Source organism: Scyliorhinus torazame, chromosome 9 (assembly GCF_047496885.1).
Source record: "Scyliorhinus torazame isolate Kashiwa2021f chromosome 9, sScyTor2.1, whole genome shotgun sequence".
In the NCBI taxonomy this organism is placed as follows: Eukaryota; Metazoa; Chordata; class Chondrichthyes; order Carcharhiniformes; family Scyliorhinidae; genus Scyliorhinus; species Scyliorhinus torazame.
Genome location: NC_092715.1, coordinates 97,660,080 through 97,682,522, shown reverse-complemented (window position 1 = coordinate 97,682,522; position 22,443 = coordinate 97,660,080). Strand labels below are relative to the sequence as shown.

Genomic DNA, 22,443 nt, shown 5'->3' with positions numbered 1-22,443 from the left:
TGCTGTCTTCACTTGGCCAAAGGCCACCTGCCTCCTTGCTTTTTTTTTTATAAATGTTTTATTGAAAATTTTTTCCCAAACAATTTTTCCCCTCTTACAAAGCAAACGCAACAATAACAATACAGAAATTTTAAACAATACACAAGTAACAAAACCCCTTTATCTTTGACCTAAACTAAACCTCCCCCCCCCCTCCCCCTGGGTTGCTGCTGCTGGTCATCTGTCTTCCCTCTAACGTTCCCCTAGGTAGTCGAGAAATGGCTGCCACCGCCTGGTGAACCCTTGAGCCGATCCTCTCAGGGCAAACTTTATCTGCTCCAGTTTAATGAACCCCGCCATATCATTTACCCAGGCCTCCAGTCCGGGGGGTTTCGCCTCCTTCCACATGAGTAGGATCCTGCGCCGGGCTACTAGGGACGCAAAGGCCACAACGTCGGCCTCTTTCGCTCCCGGCTCTTCCGCAACTCCAAATAGAGCTAACCCCCAGCCTGGTTTGACCCGGGCCTTCACCACCCGCGAAATCACTCCCGTCACTCCCTTCCAATACCCTTCCAGTGCCGGGCATGCCCAAAACATATGTGCGTGGTTTGCCGGGCTCCCGCCACACCTCCCACATTTGTCCTCCACTCCAAAGAACCTGCTCAATCTTGCTCCCGTTATGTGTGCTCTATGTAGCACCTTAAATTGAATCAGGCTAAGCCTGGCGCATGAGGAAGAGGAATTTACTCTGCTTAGGGCATCAGCCCACATACCCTCCTCTATCTCCTCCCCTAGTTCTTCTTCCCACTTTCCTTTTAGTTCGCCCACCGACTCCTCCCCCTCTTCCCTCATCTCTCGGTAAATCTCTGACACCTTGCCCTCTCCGACCCACACCCCTGAAAGCACCCTGTCCTGTATCCCCTGTGTCGGGAGCAACGGAAATTCCCTCACCTGTTGTCTAGTAAATGCCCTCACCTGCATATATCTCAAGAAATTTCCCCGGGGCAACTTATACTTTTCCTCCAATGCTCCCAAGCTCGCAAAAGTCCCATCTATAAATAAATCTCCCACCCTCCTAATTCCCAACTGGAACCAGCTCTGAAATCCTCCATCCATTCTTCCTGGGGCGAACCTATGGTTGTTCCTGATTGGGGACCCCACCAGGGCTCCCCGCACCCCTCTCTGTCGCCTCCACTGTCCCCAGATATTCAATGTTGCCGCCACCACCGGGTTCGTGGTAAACTTTTTAGGTGAGAGCGGTAGCGGCGCCGTCACCAGCGCCTCTAGACTCGTCCCTTTACAGGACTTTCTCTCCAGTCTTTCCCACGCCGCTCCCTCACCCTCCATCATCCATTTACGTATCATTGCCACATTGGCGGCCCAATAATAATCTCCCAAGTTCGGTAGTGCCAATCCTCCTCTGTCCCTACTACGCTGAAGGAACCCCCTCCTTACTCTCGGAACTTTCCCTGCCCACACGAAGCTCGTGATGCTCCTGTCTATTTTATTAAAAAAGGTCTTAGTGATTAGTATAGGGAGACATTGAAATACAAATAAGAACCTCGGGAGGACCATCATCTTAATTGCTTGCACCCTGCCCGCCAGCGATAGAGGCTGCATGTCCCACCTCTTGAAGTCCTCCTCCATTTGTTCTACCAACCGTGTCAGATTAAGTCTGTGCAAGGTTCCCCAGCTCCTAGCGATCTGAATCCCCAGGTATCGGAAGTTTCTTTCCACTTTCCTTAGAGGCAAGCCTTCTATCTCTCTACTCTGGTCCCCTGGATGTATCACGAATAATTCACTCTTCCCCATGTTTAGCCTATACCCCGAGAAATCCCCGAACCCCCTCAAAATTTGCATAACCTCTATCATTCCCCCCGCTGGGTCCGACACGTATAACAATAGGTCATCCGCATATAACGAGACTCGGTGTTCTTCTCCCCCTCTAATCACCCCTCTCCATTTCCTGGAGTCTCTCAACGCCATGGCCAGAGGTTCAATTGCCAACGCGAACAACAATGGAGACAGCGGGCATCCCTGTCTTGTTCCCCTATATAGTCGGAAATACTCCGATCTATGTCGACCTGTAACTACGCTTGCCGTTGGAGCCCCATAAAGAAGTCTAACCCAGCTAATAAACCCGTTCCCAAACCCAAACCTCCTTAACACTTCCCATAAATACTCCCACTCCACCCTATCAAATGCCTTCTCTGCGTCCATTGCCGCCACTATCTCTGCCTCCCCCTCCACTGGGGGCATCATTATCACCCCTAATAGTCGTCGCACGTTAACATTCAGTTGTCTCCCTTTTATGAACCCTGTCTGGTCTTCGTGCACCACCCCCGGGACACAGTCCTCTATCCTCGATGCCAGTACCTTTGCCAACAATTTGGCGCACTGCAACGGATCTTTATCCCTCTTCAAAATTAACGATATCGTCGCCTCCGACATCGTCGGGGGTAGAGTCCCCCCTTTCCTGGCCTCATTGAACGTCCTCACCATCAACGGGGCCAACAAGTCCACATATTTTCTGTAATACTCCACCGGGAACCCATCTGGTCCTGGGGCCTTCCCTGCTTGCATGCTTCCCAGTCCCTTAATAACCTCGTCCACCCCAATCGGTGCCCCCAGGCCTACCACCCCCCGCTCCTCCACTTTCGGGAACCTCAATTGGTCCAGGAACTGCCGCATCCCCTCCTCTCCCTCTGGGGGTTGAGACCTATACAGTTCCTCATAGAAGGTCTTGAACACCTCATTTATCTTTCCTGCCCTTCGCACCGTGTCTCCCCTTTCGTCTCTAATTCCTCCTATCTCCCTCGCTGCTGCCCTCTTTCGCAATTGATGAGCCAACAGGCGACTCGCCTTTTCCCCATATTCATACCTCCTCCCCTGTGCCTTCCTCCACAGTACCTCCGCCTTTCTGGTGGTCAGAAGGTCAAATTCCGTCTGGAGTTGTCTCCTCTCCCTGTACAATTCCTCCTCCGGGGTCTCTGCAAATTCCCTATCCACCCTTAAAATCTCCCCCAGTAATCTTTCCCTTTCCTTGGCCTCTGTTTTCCTTTTGTGGGCCCCAATGGAGATCAGCTCTCCTCTGACCACCGCTTTTAGTGCTTCCCATACCACTCCCACAGGGACCTCGCCGTCGTCATTGACCTCCAGATATCTCTCAATACACCCCCGCACTCTTGCACACACTCCCTCATCCGCCATCAGTCCCACATCTAATCGCCAGAGTGTTCTCTGCTCCCTTTCCTCTCCTAATTCCAGGTCCACCCAATGTGGGGCATGATCCGAAACCGCTATGGCTGAGTACTCAGCTTCTTCCACCCTAGAGATCAACGACCTTCCCAAAACAAAAAAATTTATCCGGGAGTACACTTTATGGACATGGGAGAAGAAGGAAAACTCCCTAGCCCTACGTCTAAGAAATCGCCATGGATCCACTCCCCCCATTTGGTCCATAAACCCCTTAAGTACCTTGGCCGCTGCCGGCCTTCTTCCGGTCCTTGAGCTGGATCTATCTAGCCCCGGGTCCAGCACCGTATTAAAGTCCCCTCCTAAAATCAAGTTTCCTACCTCCAGGTCCGGTATACGCCCCAGCATCCGTCTCATAAATCCCGCATCGTCCCAGTTTGGGGCATACACGTTAACCAACACGACCTCCATTCCCTCCAGCCTGCCACTCACCATTACATATCTACCTCCGCTATCTGCTACGATGTTCTTTGCTTCAAATGCGACCTGTTTCCCCACCAAAATGGCCACCCCTCTATTCTTTGCATCCAGTCCTGAGTGGAACACCTGTCCCACCCATCCTTTCCTTAGCCTAACTTGGTCCGCCACCTTTAGGTGCGTCTCTTGGAGCATAACCACGTCTGCCCTTAGTCCTTTCAAATGCGCGAGCACTCTGGCCCTTTTTATCGGTCCGTTCAGGCCTCTCACGTTCCACGTGATCAGCCTCACTAGGGGGCTACCTGCCCCCCTCCCGTGTCGACTAGCCATTACCTTCTCTAGGCCAGTCCCATATCCCGCCTCCGCGCTCCCGCTCGCTCCCCCAGCGTCGCACACCATCCCCGCCCACCCACTCTTTAGCCATTTCCTTTTGGATTTCCGCAGCAGCAACCCAGTTGTTCCCCCCCCCCCTCCCCCTCCCCGCTAGATCTCTTTCTAGCATGATTGCTCCCCCCATATTACTTCCGTAAGTCAGCTGACTTCAACTGACCCCGGCTACTCCTGCTCACTCCTCGACCCCCCCCATGTGGGGAACTCCCATCCGCCTTGCGCCTGTCTTCCCGCCTTATTCTTTATGGTGCGGGAACATCCCTTTACCTGACCCGCCTCTTATGGCGCAGCTCCCTTTCCCCTCCCCCTCCCCTTCCCCATTCTCCAACTATGTCCCGTCTTTCCCCCCTCACCGGCGCCCACATTTCCCCAATGTCTCCCCCCTTCCCTGTTTACTTCTCAATTAACTTCCACCGTAACATTAACAATAACATTTCCTGCAGCATCAGTCCCTCAGTTCCGATCCAATTTCTCTTCTTTGATGAAGGTCCATGCTTCCTCCGCCGTCTCGAAATAATGGTGTCTCTCCTGATACGTGACCCATAGTCTTGCCGGCTGCAGCATCCCGAACTTCACCTTCCTTTTATGCAACACCTCTTTGGCTCGGTTGAAGCTCGCCCTCCTTCTCGCCACCTCCGCACTCCAATCCTGGTATACCCGTACCACTGCATTCTCCCATCTGCTACTCCGCACCTTTTTAGCCCATCTCAGGACCTCTTCTCTATCCTTAAGGCGGTAAAATCGCACGATTATCGCCCTGGGTGGTTCTCCCGCTTTTGGTCTTCTCGCCGGAATCCGATTTGCCCACTCCACCTCCAAGGGGCCCGTAGGGGCCTCAGCACCCATCAGTGAGCTCAGCATCGTACTTGCGTACACTCCACAGTCCACTCCTTCCACACCCTCAGGGAGACCCAGTATCCGAAGGTTCTTCCTTCGCGCTCCATTTTCTAGGGCTTCGATCCTTTCAGTACACTTTTTATGAAGTGCCTCGTGCGTCTGTGTCTTAACCGCCAGGCCCAGGATCTCGTCCTCAATATCTGTCACCTTCTGCTCCACCACACGGAGCTCTGTCTCCTGGGTCTTTAATGTCTCCTTGAGCCCCTCAATTGCCTGTAGCAACGGGGTCAGCACCTCCCTCTTCAGCAGCTCCACGCACCGTCTCATAATTTCATGCTCAGGCCCCCATGTCGCCTGCGCTTTCTCCGCCGCCATCTTGTACTTCTCTCTTTCTGACCCTTTGGTCGACGATTCCTCGCGCTGCAGCCGCCGCCGCCGGTTTTTTCCTCCTTCGTTTGGGGGGGACTCCCTTCTCACACGCCCCACACCGGGTTGCGTCGTCGAAAAATTCCCCGTTGGGGCTCTTAAAAGAGCCCGAAGGTCCGTCGGAGCTGGAGCCGCCGAAGCGTGCGGCTAGCTAGGCATCACCGCAACCGGAAGTCCCTTCAGTGGCCTTGATGAGGTCTTTTCACAGTTGTTCCCTCTGCTGCTAGAATTCACTTTTGATACAGGCCCTCAGGTCAGCTTGCAGCTTTAAGCTTGCCCTTCCCCCGCCTGCATGCTGGAAGAGGCCCTGTTTATCCTGCAGTTGCAGCCAAATCTTTTACTGTTTCTGCGTGTGTCTGGCAACCAAGAGACATACCCTTCCTGGGGGACACTGTCGGGGGAATATTGCAGCCTTCTTCCCACACCGGGAAATGTCAAACAAATGCCGTGGGGGCCCTGTAAAAGAGCCCAAAAGTCCGTTCCAAGCAGGAGCTGCCGAATATGCGACCTAGCTCTGCATAGCCGCACCCGGAAGTCACCTGCCTCCTTGCTAACTCCACAATTAAGTCCTGGTATATACATATACCAGCTCCAGCCCACTGCACCTCCTGTTTCTGCTTCGCCCAACTAGGGAGCTTCTGCTTCACATGGTACCTGTGGAAACAAACAATCACTGCTCTTGGCAGCTCATTCGTCTTTGGTTTAGGCCCCAACGACCGATGGGCCCGGTCCAGTTTGTACCGGGAGAGATCTTCTCCATTCCCCACCAACTCCGCCAACATCTTGGCAAAGTACTCCATCGGCCTCGGGGCCTTCCACCCCTTCGGGCAGGCCAACGATCCTCATGTTTTGCCGTCTCGATCTGTTTTTCAGATCCTCCAATTTAGCTCGCAGCCCTTTGTTGGCCTCGACCACCCTCTGCAGCTCCTCACCCATCGAGGTGATCTGATCGCTGTGCTGCGACATGGCTTCATCCATTTCCTTCATTTTCCTACCTTGCTCCCGCACCTCGGCCGATGCCTTCGACACCGCCAACTTCACCGGGGAAATTGCCTCCTCCACCAGCACCTTCAGTGTCGTCATCATCTCCTTCCTCATCACCTCCTTGTGCTTTGCAAACTGTTTCTCCAGTTCCAAAGCCATCACCTCAGTCATCTTTTCTGCCGTAAGCAGTGCGGCCCCAACCAGCTTCCCAGTCTCCACCATCTTTCCAGCTCCCAAGCTAACCCTTTCGCTCAATGGCGAACCTTCACTCATTCCCTTCTTCACAGCAGTTTTCATTTGGTTTATCGGCATCCCCCTCCTTCCTTATGCCTTCCTGTGCTCAATTGCCAAAGAAAGTGCGACTGGGACTGGGTATTAAACTCTTTTAAAAAAAAAAAATCAAGACTCGAGCAGGAGCCACCCAACATGCCGCCACCGAAAATTCATTTCTGGTTTATTATAACAGCGTAGCTAGCTAATTTTTCTTTTAAATTTGCCAGATTTCTTTGGATCCCATGAGGTCTTACCTTCCCTATCAGCCCCCATGCGGGACCTTATCGAAAGCTTTGCTGAAGTCCAAGTAGACTACATCAAATGCATTTCCCTCATCTACGCACCTGGCCACCTCTTCGAAAAACTCAATTAAGTTGGTCAAACATGACCTCCCCTTAACAAAACCACGTTGACTGTTCTTGGTTAATCCCTGCCTCTCCAAATGCAGAATTCTCAAAATTGCTTCCAATAGTTACCCCACCACTAAGGTTAAACTGACTGGCCTGTAGTTTCCTGGTCTGTTTCTTCCTCCATTCTTGAATAATGGTACCACACTGGCTATTCTAGGAGTAGACTGGAAAAAATGTTTTCCCTTGGTGGAGGCGTCAATGACCAGGGGGCATATATTTAAGATAAGGGGCAGGAGGTTCAGAGGGGATGTGAGGAAAAGCTTTTTTTACTCAGAGGGTGGTGGGAGGTTGGAATTTGCCGCCTGAAAGGGTGATGGAGGCAGAGACCCTCATAACATTTGAGAAGTATTTAGATGTGCACTTGCGATCCCAGGGCATGCAAGGCTATGGACCAAGTGCTGGAAAATGGGATTAGAATGGATCGGTGGATGTTTTTGACCAGTGCAGACGCGATGAGCGAAAGGCCTTTTCTGTGCTGTTTAATTCTATGACGCTATTCTATAAATTGTGCTTTCTCGTTTTTAATTGTGACTCTATTGCTTATTTACGTTGTAGTCAGTATCTCTAGAATGTGACTGGAGAAATGCTTTTAAGGGCCTAGCATCTTCTATAGCCGATTGTGTGAAAATGGTAATTGAAGATACATGTTCAGGATGTCTTCAACGAGAAACAAACCAGTACGTTTCAACAAAAAGCTTGGCAACGTGTACTCACCCGGTGAAAACTACATGGGATCTGTACATGGAAGAAGAGCAACCAAAAAAAGTCGCAAAGGTAATATCAGCACAACAGAATGTTGGCATACTAGTAAAAGGTGTCAGGTACAATAGCAAGTCACAAACAGATTGCATACCAGCCATTGTATTCAAGTATTTGAATAGCTACTTTTTCAAGAAGAATGTAACAATACACAAAAGTCAAAACACCACCTTGGCCCTTTTAAACCCTTTCCATATGCTGATCATGAAATCTGCTCTTCAAGAATTTTAATCCGTTTCTCAACATGATCCTTGGGAAAATCAAGAATACCTCCAGAATATTTATCATATCCCTACAGTACAGATGGAAGCCATTCGGCCCATCGTGTCTGCACGGACCCTTCAAAAGACCACCCCGCCTCGGCCCTATTCCTGCAATCCCATCCTAAGGGGCATTTTGGCATGGCCAATCCACCTAACCTGCACATCTTTGGACTGTGGGAGGAAACTGGAGCACTCAGAAGAAACCCACACAGAAACGGGGAGAATGTGTAAATTCCACACAGTCACCTGAGGTCAGAATCGAACCCGGGTCCCTGGCGCTGTGAGGCAGCAGTGCTAACCACTGTGCCACCTTGCCACCCCTAATTTTATATTTAATTTTGTATCTAGCACTTTATCCAAATCCAATTGTCTTTCAAATTGCTTTAGTCAGGCGATATCAACTTCACACAGCATTGTGCTGTATCTATATGAGTGCATTCTTCTAATCCATAAAAGAGGTGACTTAATTGAGGCATACAAGATGATCAGAGGATTGGATAGGGTGGACAGTGAGAGCCTTTTTCCTCGGATGGTGATGCCTAGCACGAGGGGACATAGCTTTAAATTGAGGGGAGATAGATGTAAGACAGATGTCAGAGGTAGGTTCTTTACTCAGAGAGTAGTAAGGGTGTGGAATGCCCTGCCTGCAACAGTAGTGGACTTGCCAACACTAAGGGTATTCAAATGGTCATTGGATAGACATATGGACGATAAGGGAATAGTGTAGATGGGCTTTAGAGTGGTTTCACAAGTCTGCGCAACATCGAGGGCCGAAGGGCCTGTACTGCGCTGTAATGTTCTATGTTCTATAATCTCATTGCTTAACGTAAAATGACCTAATCCTTTTTAAAGCAATCAACGCACATATTAACCACTTATGATCAGTGTTACACAATAGGAAAGGCATGCAAGAAGGAACAGTAACACAAGAACTACATAAGCTAGCTTTATCATTTTGGCATCAACCAAATCTGCAAACCATGTATACTCATGTGACAATCCCTATGGCAAACTGGCTCTGAGGCACCAAGTGAGTACAAAACATGAATTGTGCCATCTGCTGTCAGAACATCTGCAGCTAACACGCAGCATAAAGGAGACACTTTCTTTAACAGGGAACATTAACACAATCCTCAATAATTTTTCCTCAAACATATGAAATCGAAGCAGAAGTAAACATTTCGGTCCCTCGAGCCTGCTTTGCCATTCAATAAGATCATGGCTGATCTGTTTCTGTTTCGAATTTCACTTTCCATCTACCCTGATAACCTTTGATTCCCTTGCCTAACAAGAATTTATCTACCTCTGCCGTACAAACATTCATTGACCCCCCGCTTCCACCACCTTTTGAGGCAGAGAACTGCAAAGTCACACAACTCTCGGAGAAAAGAATTCTCCTCATCTCTGTCCTCAAAAGGTGACCCCTAATTTTAAAACTATGCTCTCTAGTTCTGGATTCGCCCACAAGACGAAACATCTTTTCCACATCCACCTTGTCAAGACTGTTCAGGATCTTGTATACTTCAATCAAGTCATCCATCACTCTTCGAAACTACAGTGGGAGTAAGCCCAGCCTGCCTAGCCTATCTTCAGAAGACAACTCGCTCATTCCAGGTATCAATCTAGTAAACCAGGGAGGAGAGGCAGTGGCACAGTGATATTGTCACTGGACTACTAATCCATAAACTGAAGGTCATGCTCTGGGGACCCAGGTTCAAATCCCACAATGGCAGCTTGTGGAATTTGATTTCAGTAAAAAAATCTTGAATTAAAAGTCTGATGATGACCATGTCAATTATCATAAAAACCCATTTGGTTCACGAATGTCCTTTATGGAAGGAATTCTGCCATCTTTATCCAGTCTGGCCTTCATGTGGCTCCATCTACACCACATCCCATGGAAGAATAAAAAACCTCCTCTGAACCGTCTCCAAAATATTTACATCCTTCCTTAAATAAGGAGACCATAACTGCACACAGTGGGTGCGATTTAACAGAAAAGTTTCTAAAGTCATTTGTGGTGGGTTTTGCTGGGAGTCCCCCACCCCGATCTAACGACACTTAGTCGGGCTCTGAGGAGTTTCCTACCGGCTTAGCCCCACACTTGGAATTTCTTTCATCACTGTGAGCTGAACTTCGAGATTGGGCCGCCATTTTGAAAGTGTGCCCCAATCCCTAAGTGAGCTTGTGGGTCCCCCACACCCCCCCCCCCCCCACCAATGGGCAATGTCATCCACGACACACATGACCACAACAGCTATAGGGTCCCTTGGGGGGCCCCTTCAGGCCCTCCCCTTCCACGACACCCAACCGTCACTCCTTTCAAACCTCCTAGAGGCACCTTAACTGCCCTGCACATTCCCCTCCTACCCTTCTTTCATGGGCATGGTCACTCCCGGGCCCTGACCATTGGCATTGGCGCCCAAGCACCCTTGCACTGTCACCCTGACAGTGCTCCTGCTGGCTTGGCAGTGCCCCCTCTACCTTCAAGTACGGGGGTAACCCAACCAGCCCCCTCCTCCCCTGACCCCTGTAATAGGGACACCCCCGGGGACCCCTGTAATCGGGGATGACCCCTCACAGGAACCCCTTGCCTTCACAGACTCCCCTCCCCCTAGAAAATGGACGTAAGTGCATTCCAAGCACGAAGTGTATTCCAATCATTCAAGGGTGATGATTTCACTGCACTTACCTCTCTTTGACGTGGTCAGTGTTTACAACCATTAGGGTTTCACCACTTAGGCCACTGAAACCGAAAAGGATATGAATGGATCAAAGCTGCAGATGGTTTTTACAAGCTGTCAATCATAGACCACTATTGGAAAGCTACGAATGGCTTGCAGCGAATGGATCTGTGGGAATCAGACACAGGCATGGCTGCTCTCCTTTGAGGAATGGACACGTGGAGCGGAAGGTAAGTATTACATCTATAATGCTTCCCACTGCCCCTGTCTGGACTGCTCTCTAGCTTCCAGACAAGGGTCCCTTTTTGGGGGGACGGTCAGTGGTGGGGGTTCCTTTAGGTAAGGGGTCCCTATGGACGATCCCTATTGTAGAGGCCCCTTTGGAGGGGGTCTCCCTATTACAGGGGTCCCTGTGGGGGACCCTCTATTGATGGAGCCCTCAGGCAAGGGGGGTGAGAAAAGAGTCCTATTATAGTGGTGCCTGTGGAGGGGCATGGGGGGTGTCTGGTAGAGGAGGCTGATCTTGCCTAAACTAAACTAACTCTTCCCCCCCCCCCCAACACCCCCTCATTCCCTAACACCCCCACCCCCCCTATTGTATCTGCTAACAGTTTAGCTTTCTCTGAAGAAGTTGATAATCTTCGGACGAACCCTAAGATTGATCCGCTCAGGGCGAACGTAATTTTCTCCCCCACCCCCCGGACTCTCACGCCTTCTGGCACTCCAAAGATCGCCACCTCAGGACATGACATCAGCAAATCCCTGCCAGAATCCCCTAAGCTTCAGACATGCCCAAAACATGTGGACATGATTTGCGGGTCCTCCTGCACACCTCACACACCTGTTCTCCACTCCAGAAAACCTGCTCGTGTGCCAGGTGAACCACCTTGAATTGTATCAGGCTGAGCCTTACATATGATGAGGACGTGTTGACTCTACTCCAAGCATTCTCCCACAGACCTGCCTCTTGTTCCTTACCCAGCTCATCTTCCCATTTGCGCTTTACCTCCCCTACCTGGGTTCCCTCCCACTCCATGAGCTCCTCAAATTTCCGAGACCTTCCCCTCCCCCACCCCGTTTTTGAAACGACCTTATCCTGTATCCCTGTGACGGTAGAAGCGGAAAGGTCGAAACCTGCCTTCGTACAAAGTCTCTCACCTGCAGATAGTGAAACCCATTCCACCCAGCAATTCAAACTCCTCCAAACAAGGAAGTAATAATAATCGCTTATTTTCTCAAGTAGGCTTCAATGAAGTTACTGTGAAAAGCCCCGAGTCGCCACATTCCGGCGCCTGTTTGGGGAGGCCAGTACGGGAATTGAACCCGCGCTGCTGGCATTGTTCTGCATTACAAGCCAGCTGTTTAGCCCACTGTGCTAAACCAGCCCCAGTTGGAAAGCTTCCATCGATTAAACAGATCCCCCAGCCTCTCAATCCCCTGCTTTAAAAAAAATAAAAAATTTAGAGTACCCAATTCTTTTTTTCCAATTAAGGGGCAATTTAACATGGCCAATTAACCTACCCTGTGCATCTTTGGGTTGTAGGGACGAAACCCACACAAACACGGGGCAATGTGCAAACTCCACACGGACAGTGACCCAGAGCCGGGATCGAACCTGGGACCTCGACGCCGTGAGGCAGCATTGCTAACCACTGCACCACCGTGCTGCCCAATCCCCTGCTCTGTGCCACCTACGAAACCCCCCCCATCCCTCCTCCCTGGAACAAACCGGTGATTGCCACACCGATGCCTCCTCCACTCCCATATGCTTCTGCCACTGCCCCCAAACTCTCAGAGCCGCCACCACCACCGGGATTGTGGCGTATCGAGCCGGCGAGAACGGCAGAGGTGCCATTACCAGTGCCACTAAACTTGTGCCCCTACATGATGCCGCCTCCACCCGTTCCCATACCGACCCAACCCCCACCCCCACTACACACTTCATGATCATGGCTTTATTAACCGCCCAGTAGTAATTCCTAAAGTTCGGCAGGGCCAACCCTGCGTCCCCCGCCCCTCTGCTCTGCTCCAACGGCACTTTCCTTACTCGCGGGATATTTACCTACCCAAACAAACCAGAGATCACCGTATTAACCCGCTTAAAAAAGGCCTTTGGTATAAAAATAGGGAAACACTGGAAAATAAACAAAAATCTCGGGAGAACCGTCATCTTTACGGTCTTTACCCTCCCCACCAGTGACAGTGGGAGCATGTCCCACCTCCGAAAGTCCTCCTTCATTTCTCAACTAACCGGGCCAGATTTAATTTATGTAACTGTTCCCATTCTCGTGCCACCTGAATTCCCAAGTATCTAAAACTCCCTCCCACCACTTTAAACGGCAGCTCCCCCAGCCTCCTCCCCTATCACCTTGCCTGGATCACAGAAACCTCACTTTTACCCATGCTCAATTTAGAACCCGAGAACCGGCCAAATTCTCCTAAGATCCGCATAATCTCTCCTCCCCCCACCCCCCCCAAACGGGTCAGAGATATGCCCCCCCCCCCCCCCAAAACGGGTCAGAGATATGCAGGAGTAGGTCGGCCGCATACAACGAGACCCTGTGCTCCACCGCCTCCCGCCCCCGCACCCCCGGAACAGACTCTTCCATCCCTTTGACTCTCTCAGTGCCATCGCCAATGACTCTATAGCCAAGGCAAACAACAGTGGGGAGAGTGGACATCCCTGCCTCATCCCCCGGCTCAATCTAAAATAGTCCGAGCTCACTCGGTTCGTCCGCACACTCGCCACAGCCGCCTGGTACAGCAACCTGACCCAGTCTACAAAGCCCTGCCCAAACCCAAATCGCCCCAGGGCCTCCCACAAATACTTCCACTCCACCCGGTCGAACGCCTTCTCTGCGTCCATAGCGACCTCCACCTCCCTCCCCTCGGAGGGCATCATGATGACATACAAGAGCCTTCTATTATTGGCCGTTAACTGCCTTCCTTTGACAAATCCCGCGTGGTCCTCCCCTATCACCCCTGGAATGCAATCCTCTATCCTCGAGGCCAAAATCTTCGCCAGCAATTTGGCATCTGCATTGGGTGATTGGTCTATATGACCTGCATTGCTCTGGGTCCTTCTCCCGCTTCAGAATCAATGAGATCGAAGCCTGTGACATTGTTGGGGGAAGAACACCCCGCACCCTATCATTAAATGCCCTCACCAGTAATCGACACACAACCCCGGAAAACTTCTTATAGAATTCCGCTGAATATCCGTCCGGCCCCGGGGCCTTGCCCGACTGCATGGCCTCCAATCCCTTCACTACATCAACAATCCCGAGAGGGGCTCCCAGCCTCTCCACCAACCTTCCGCCACCTTCGGAAACTCCAAACCCTCCAAGAATTGTCTCATCCCCTCCACCCCAGCTAGGGACTCTGGCTCATACAGCCGACTGTAAAATTCCTTGAACACCCCTTTCACCCCCGCTGATCCAAAATCATGTTTCCCCCTCTATCCTTCACTCTTCCTATCTACCTGGCCGCCTCCCATTTCCTGAGCTGGTGTGCTAACATCCTACTGGCCTTCTACCCATATTCATATACCGCCCCTCTCGCCTTCCTCAACTGCCCCACCGCCTTCCCTGTGGATATGAAACCAAACTCCATCTGCAGCTTCTGCTGCTCCGTTAACAACCCTACCTCCAGGGCTTCCCAGTACCTTCTATCCACAGGGAGAATCTCCCTAACCAGCCTATCCATCTCTGCCCGCTCCACCTTCTCCCTATGAGCCAGTACAGAAATCAGCTCCCCACTAAGGAGGTCTTCAGTGTCTCCCATACCGTTGCCGCCGAAACCTCCCCTATGTCATCTATCTCCACATAACTCTGGATAGCCTTCCTCACCCGCACACCCACCTCCTCATCCGCTAATAGTCCTGCATCCAATCTCCATTGCGGGCGCTGGCCCCCCTCCTTGCTCACCCGTAAATCCACCCAGTGTGGGGCATGGTCCAACACAACAATCGCCGAATACTTGGCATCTACCACCCCGTCAGCAAAGCCCTGTCTAAAGCGAAAAAATCGATACGGGAATACACTTTGTGCACGTGGGGGAAAAAAAAGAAAATTCCTTGGTTCTTGGTCGTCCGAACCTCCACAATCTGCACCCCCGCCCCCCATCTGTTCCACAAACCCCCCCGGATCTTCCCCAGCACCCGCCTCATAAACTCCATTCATCCCAGTTAGGTGCATAGATATTCACTAATACCACCAGCATCCCCTCCAGCTTCCCACTCACCATAATATACCTACCCCCCAAGAACACCACTCTGCTCCCTACCTCAAATGACACCCGTTTATTGATCAAAATCGCTACACCCCTAGTTTTAGAGTCTAGCCCCAAATGGAATACCTGCACAACCCCACCCCTTCCTCAGCCTAGTCTGATCCACCACCCTCAGGTCTGCCTCCTGTAGCATTGCCACGTCCGCCTTCAAACTTCTCAGGTGCGCGTACATGCGAGCCCTCTTGATCGGCCCATTCAACCCTTTCACATCAGCCTTCCTGGTCGGGGGCAGCCCCCCCCCCCCCCCCCCTTGCCGATCAACCATAGCCCTTAGGCCAGCCTCCAGCCCGCGTCCCGCGCTTCCTTAGGCCCACCGTCATCGACCCCCAATTTGCCTCCAAGCGCCAGTCCCTCCCCCAGTCAGCAGATCAATACCCCCCCCCTCCCGCCCCCCCCCCCCCCCCCCCATGACAAAATAACATTCCCAACCCCCTCAACAAACTTTTATCGCTTGCTCGCCCCCCCCACTGCGCTTCCGTGAGCTAGCCTGCCCAGCTAGCTTGGTAGCCCCCGCCCATGGCGCCAAGCATTCTACCACCATTGACCTTCCTCCTCCCCCGCTCGAACATTCATATGCAAAACATCACAATCCCCAACAAACACAAAGAAGAAAATTCCACTCACCATCCCCCATTAAGAACAACTATTAAAAAAAAATTTGGAGTACCCAATTCATTTTTTCCAATTAAGGGGCAATTTAGCGTGACCAATCCACCTACCCTGCACATCTTTGGGTTGTGGGGGCGAAACCCACGCAAACACGGGGAGAATGTGACCCAGAGCCGGGATTGAATCTGGGACTTCGGCGCTGTGAGACAGCTGTGCTAACCACTGCACCACCGTGCTGCTCAAGAACAAAGTTAACCCGGATACAAAACTGAGCAACGGCCCAAAACCTAGTGCAAAACAATACATACAAAACCAGAAGAAAAAAGAAAAATTTAGCAGCAAATCAGGAACACAATTACTCGATGCCAAGTTTAATGTCCTCCATCACCTGCCAGCCCCCTGCCCTTAACAAAGTTCATCGCCTCATCTGGTGATCCAAAGTAAAGTTCCTGGCCCTCATAAGTGACCCACAAACACGCTGGGTACAGCATGCCGAACTTCACCCCCATCTTAAAGAGGGCCGATTTCACCTGATAAATATGCAGTCATTGCCTTGCCATATGCAGCTCCTCATCTGCCTGGCCAACCTCAAGATCTGGTCCTTGTCCAGGAACCGGTGCATTCGAACCATCATCACCCTTGGAAGGCTCATTCCTCAGCGGCTTCCTCATAAGCACTCTGTGCGCCTTCTCCACCTCCAAGGGTTGAGCAAACGCACCTACCCCCAGCAGCTTCTCGAACATACGCACCACATATGCACCTGCGTCCTGTACCTCGCTGCTCTCCGGCAGGCCAACAATCCTCAGGTTCTGCCGGCGCGATCTGTTCTCCAAATCCTCCACTTTCTCTTGTAGCTTCTTCTGGTGGGCCTTCATCAGTCCCATTTCCACCGCCATCGCGGCTAACTGCTCATCGTGCTCAGCAACCACCTCTTCCACCTTCTGGATCTCCTGGCCCTGGGCTTCCAGTCTCTGTTCCACACGGTCAATCCCCGTCTTAATCGGAGCCAGGTTGTGGTGAACGTATTGCTGCTACAATTCACCACTATTGTATTGTGTTATGTTGATGCCCTTGTGGGCTCTGTCTGTGGCTCCGCCCCCTCGGAGGTGGTATATAGATCTGAAGCCTGTAGGCAGCACTCAGTGCAGAGCAGTCGCAGGCAGGCACAGATCTAGCTTATTAAAACCACTGTTCACTTCTACTAATCGTCTCGTGTGAATTGATGGTCGCATCAATTTAACAAGCTAAGATATCGCAATTGAAGCCGCCCTCAAACCTGATCGACTGGAACTCGACCCACAGGCAGCTGAAGCAAAAGGAATCTTTTCACACTGGCTCCGCTGCTTTGAGGCATACCTCGCCGCCTCCTCCTCGCCCGCCGTCACCGAGGCACAGAAGCAGAGTCTCCTCCACGCCCGGTTGAGCCACAGAATATCTGTACTAATCGAAGACGCGACCACGTACGCAGACGCGGTCGCGATCCTGAAAAGACATTACGTGAGTCCGGTGAACGAAGTGTTTGCACGGCATCTCCTCACTACACGTCGTCAACGTCCCGGGGAATCGCTGGAGGAATATCTATGCGACCTGAATATCTACTCGCTCGAAACTGCAAATACAAGGACGGCACGGCCTCTCAGCACGTGGAACTCGCCATCCGGGACACCTATGTAGCTGGAGTCTGGTCCAACTATGTCAGACAGCGCCTGCTCGAAAAGGGCGCCCTTGACCTAGAAGAGACGGTAAAACTATCCACCTCATTAGAGGTAGCCTTCCAGAGCCTAAATGCTTTCCCCTCCGACCACGCAATTTCCTCGTGGGCGCTGGAGGTGCGACCATCACCCGACCCGAGGGTTTCCCAGGCCTGTGCTGCGCGGCTGCCCGCCAAACCCGGGGGGGCCGCCTTGCTATTTCTGCGGTCAGAACCAGCACCCCAGGCAGCGTTGCCCAGCTCGGAACGCAACCTGCAGCGACTGCGGCAAAAAAGGACATTTTGCCAAAGTCTCGTTGGCCCGTCCCAAAGTTCCAAAATCACAGGCCCGCAGACCCCGCAGCGTGGCTGCGTGCCTGCCTTCTGACGCGCCATTCGCCTCGTGCTATCTGTGGGGGCCGCCATCTTTAACCCTACCCAACACGTGCGACTCATGGGGGCTGCCATCTTGGCCGCCATCTTCAACACCACCCGACACGTGCGACCGATGGGGGCCGCCATCTTGGGACCACCCCGGTACCACCGATCACGCCGGCTACCCGCAGCTTGGCACTGTTACTCCTGACCAGTCATGGCCCGAGCACCTCAAGAACTCCATGATGACTGTCCGGGTCAATGGGCACGAACGCCCTGTCTGACTCTGGGAGCACGGTGAGCTTCATCCATCCGGACACGGTAAGCGCAGTTCCCTCCAGATTTCCCCCACATCCCAAACAATCTCCCTTGCTTCTGGATCACATTCAGTGCAGATCCGGGGGTACTGTGTCGCGAACCTCGCGATACAGGGTGCCGAGTACGCCGATTTAAAACTCTATGTCCTCCCCCACCTCTGCGCTCCTCTCCTGTTAGGACTGGATTTCCAGTGCAACCTCAAAAGCCTGACCCTGAAGGTCGGCGGACTCCTACCCCCTCTCACCGTATGTAGCCTCGCGACCCTTAAGGTCGCCCCTCCCCCGCTCTTCACGAATCTCACCTCCGACTGTAAACCCGTCGCCACTAGGAGCAGACGGTACAGTGCCCAGGACAGGACTTTTATCAAGTCGGGGGTCTAACGGCTCTTGAGGGAGGGGATCATCGAGACCAGTAATAGCCCCTGGAGAGCCCAAGTGGTGGTCGTCAAGACCGGGGAAAAGAACCGGATGGTTGTAGACTACAGGTAGACCATAAATCGTTACACACAACTCGTACCCCCTTCCCCGCATAGCGGACATGGTTAATCAGATTGTACACTACCGGGTTTTCTCCACGGTAGATCTGAAGTCCGCATACCACCAGCTTCCAATCCGCCTGGAAGACCGCCACTACACTGCCTTTGAGGCAGGCGGCCGCCTCTTCCACTTCCTCAGGGTCCCCTTCGGCGTCACCAATGGGGTCTCGGTATTTCAAAGAACGATGGACCGAATGATTGACCAGTACGGGCTGTGGGCCACGTTCCCGTACTTGGAAAGCGTCACCATCTGCGGCCATGATCAGCAGGACCACAACGCTAACCTTCAGAGGTTCCTCCAAACCACCCAAGCCCTCAATCTCACCTACAACAAGGAGAAATGCGTTTTCCGCACAACCCGACTAGCCATCCTTGGCTATGTCGTGGAAAATGGAGTCCTAGGGCCCGACCTCGACCGCATGCGCCCCCTCCTGCAACTGCCCCAAGGTGCTGAAAAGATGCCTGGGGTTCTTCTCATTTTATGCCCAGTGGGTCCCCAACTATGCGGACAAAGCCCGCCCACTTATCAAAGCCACCATCTTTCCCCTAACGATGCGCCTTCAGCCGCATCAAGGCAGACATTACCAAGGCCGCGATGCACGCGGTGGACGAGTCCATCCCCTTCCAGGTGGAGAGCGCCGTGATCGGATGTCGCCCTGGCCGCTACCCTTAACCAGGCAGGCAGGCCCGTGGCCTTCTTTTCCCGTATCCTCAACGCCTCCGAGATTCAACACTCCTGTCAAAAAGGAAGCTCAAGCCATTGTGGAAGCTGTGCGGCATTGGAGACACTACCTGGCTGGTAGGAGTTTCACCCTCGTCACCGACCAACGGTCGGTAGCATTTATGTTCAACAACACACAGCGGGGCAAGATCAAGAATGATAAAATCTTGAGTGGAGAATCAAACTCTCCACCTATAATTACGATTTCGTGTATCGACCTGGGAAGATGCCCTGTCCCGCGGCACATGCGCCAGCGCGCAAGATGACCGATTTTGGGCCATCCACAATGACCTCTGTCAGCCGGGGGTCACCCGCTTCTCCACTTCATCAAGGCCCGCAACCTGCCCTACTCCACCGAGGAGGTCAGGGCTATGACCAGGGACTGCCAAGTCTGCGCGGAGTGCAAGCCTCATGTCTATCGGCCAGACAAGGCCCACCTGGTGAAGGCATCCCGCCCCTTTGAGCGCCTCAGCGTCAATTTCAAAGAGCCCCTCCCCTCCACTGACCGCAACGTGTATTTTCTCAACGTTGTTGACGAGTACTCCCGTTTCCCCTTTGCCATCCCATGCCCCGACATGACCGCGGCCACCGTCATTAAGGCCCTGCACAGCATCTTCACCCTGTTCGGTTTCTCCACTTACGTCCACAGTGACTGGGGCTCCTCGTTTATGAGCGATGAACTGCGTCAGTATCTGCTCGGTAAGGGCATTGCCTCGAGCAGGACTACCAGCTACAACCCCCGGGAAACGGACAGGTGGAGAGGGAGAACACGACGGTATGGAAGGCCGTCCTTCTGGCCCTACCAGAAGTCTCCTGGTTTCCCGTTGGCAGGAGGTCCTCCCCGACACGCTCCACTCCATTCGGTCGCTCCCCTGCACAGCCACGAATGAGACCTGTCGCGACCGTCTATTTATCTTCCCCAGAAAATCCACCTCCGGGGTCGCGCTTCCGTTCTGGCTGACAACACCGGGGCCTGTCCTCCTCTAGAAGCACGTGAGGAGCCATAAGTCCGACCCCCTGGTCGAGAGGGTTCAGCTCCCACATGCCAACCCTCAGTATGCCTACGTGGCGCACCGCGACGGCCGACAAGACACAGTCTCCCTCCGGGATCTGGCCACCGCCGGTTCCCCAGCGACCATCACCTACGCCTCCCTCCCCCACCCCCCCCCACACACCGAACACCACCCCCACCCCTACACGGCCTACACCCACTCCTTCCCCCATTGCCGACACACCGCGATGAAGCTCCAGACGACACGCTCCCAGAGTCAACGAGCCCAACACCCGTGCCCACAGAGAAGCCGGAGCTGAGGCGATCACAGAGAACCATCAAGGCGCCGGACAGACTCGATCTGTGGGTCCACTTCACCCCCGCTGGACTTCAATTTTTTAACGGGGTGAATGTATTGCTGCTACAATTCACTACTGTATTGTATTATATTAAGTTGATGCCCTTGTGGGCTCCGCCTGTGGCTCCGCCCCCTCGGCGGTGGTAAAGGGATCTGCAGCTTGTAGGTAGCACTCAGTCCAGAGCAATCGCAGGCAGGCACAGATCTAGCTTATTAAAACCACTGTTCACTTCTACTAATTGTCTCGTGTGAATTGATGGTCGCATCACAGGTATTCCTTTCTTTGCTCAGCAAGTTTTTCCTGGAGAAAGGCCACCAGTTGCTCCGTTGACCATTGGGCCGGCAATTTTGGTCCCTGACCCTCCGCCATATTCTCCTGTGCTCTCAACTCCACTCATGTCTTCAACCAACTTTCTCTCCTTTTCAGACCACTTCTGGTCCACGAATCTATACACTGATGGGGAATCTTTCTCCTCTACTTCACCAGTCTCCTGATTTGTCGATCAATTCCACCATAAATCAGGGGGGAAAGGTCCCAAAGGTCCACCACGAGCAGGAGTTACCAAATAAGTGACCACTCACTCCATGGCTGCCACCGGAAGTCTAGCTTAACTTTCACGCTCACATAGTTTCTCTTATTTAAGTTTAAAATGCCAGTCTTAGAACCACTTGTCACTCTTGAAATGGCTGTAAAAGCCAATCATATTGTGGTTACTGCTACCTAGGGTGCCTTTACTCTGACATCATTAACTAATCCTGTCAAGTTACACAATACCAAGTATAATATAACTTGTTCTCTAGTTAGTTCCAGAACATGCTGATCTAAGAAATTATCTGAAAAGCAATCTGTGAACTCCTCGGCCAGGCTACTACTGCTAATCTGAGTTTTATAGTTCATAACTATATGATTAACCTCAGCCACTTATATCCTTCCTGATTAGCCTATGGATCATTTGTAATGTAAGCTAATGTCCTGGCAATATGTGTATCAAATAATTGGCTCAAACATAGATTAACAGTCCTTTCATCTTCTTTCTCACTGAATAGCAGCTTCAAAAAGCAGCACGGTAGCATTGTGGATAGCACAATTGCTTCATAGCTCCAGGGTCCCAGGTTCGATTCCGGCTTGTGTCACTGTCTGTGCGGAGTCTGCACATCCTCCCCGTGTGTGCGTGGGTTCCCTCCGGGTGCTCCGGTTTCCTCCCACAGTCCAAAGATGTGCAGGTTAGGTGGATTGGCCATGATAAATTGCCCTTAGTGTCCAAAATTGCCCTTAGTGTTGAGTGGGGTTACTGGGTTATGGGGATAGGGTGGAGGTGTGGACCTTGGGCAGGGTGCTCTTTCCAGGAGCCGGTGCAGACTCGATGGGCCGAATGGCCTCCTGTACTGTAAATTCGATGAAATTCTATGAAAAGGCATTGCATTGTTATATTTCCCAAAGTAGAAAGAAATGGTAATTATGCAACCATCCCAAAATCCATCCCGCATGTCATTAAGTGACCAAGCTTCACGCAGTTAAGTTATGTTATAATTTTTTTGTATTAAGCTTACTGAAAATTTAAGCCTGCCAGGAGTTTCCCTTGGAAATTTGAACTTGAGTGCATGTCCTCTTCGGCAATAATAAACAGTAAACTTGGGTGAAGTGCAGGCAAACACCAGCAGTAAATGTAGAATAGGTTGATCGGCAGAATTTTGCAGGATATGCATAGAAACATAGAAAAAAGGGGGCAGGAGGCCATTCGGCCCTTCGAGCCTGCTCCACCATTCATTATGATCATGGTCGGAACCTGCCTTCTCAGAAAATCCCGTACCTGCAGATATCTAAACCCATTCCCTGCTGGCAGTTCAAATTTCTCCTCCTTCAAGCTAGGGAAGCTCC

The 22,443-nt window shown here is 52.0% G+C and overlaps 1 protein-coding gene across 7 annotated transcripts in view; it reads left to right on the top strand.

The window, feature by feature from the left end:
• The window catches only part of kiaa0825 (KIAA0825 ortholog), a 685,054-nt gene that overhangs the window by 143,894 nt on the left and 518,717 nt on the right, over positions 1 to 22,443 (top strand). For all 7 annotated transcript variants that reach the window (XM_072516291.1, XM_072516289.1, XM_072516290.1 and 4 more), the window contains one exon: positions 7,527 to 7,745. In XM_072516291.1, the coding sequence (XP_072372392.1) occupies positions 7,527 to 7,745 (219 nt within the window). The remainder of the gene's footprint in view (positions 1 to 7,526; positions 7,746 to 22,443) is intronic.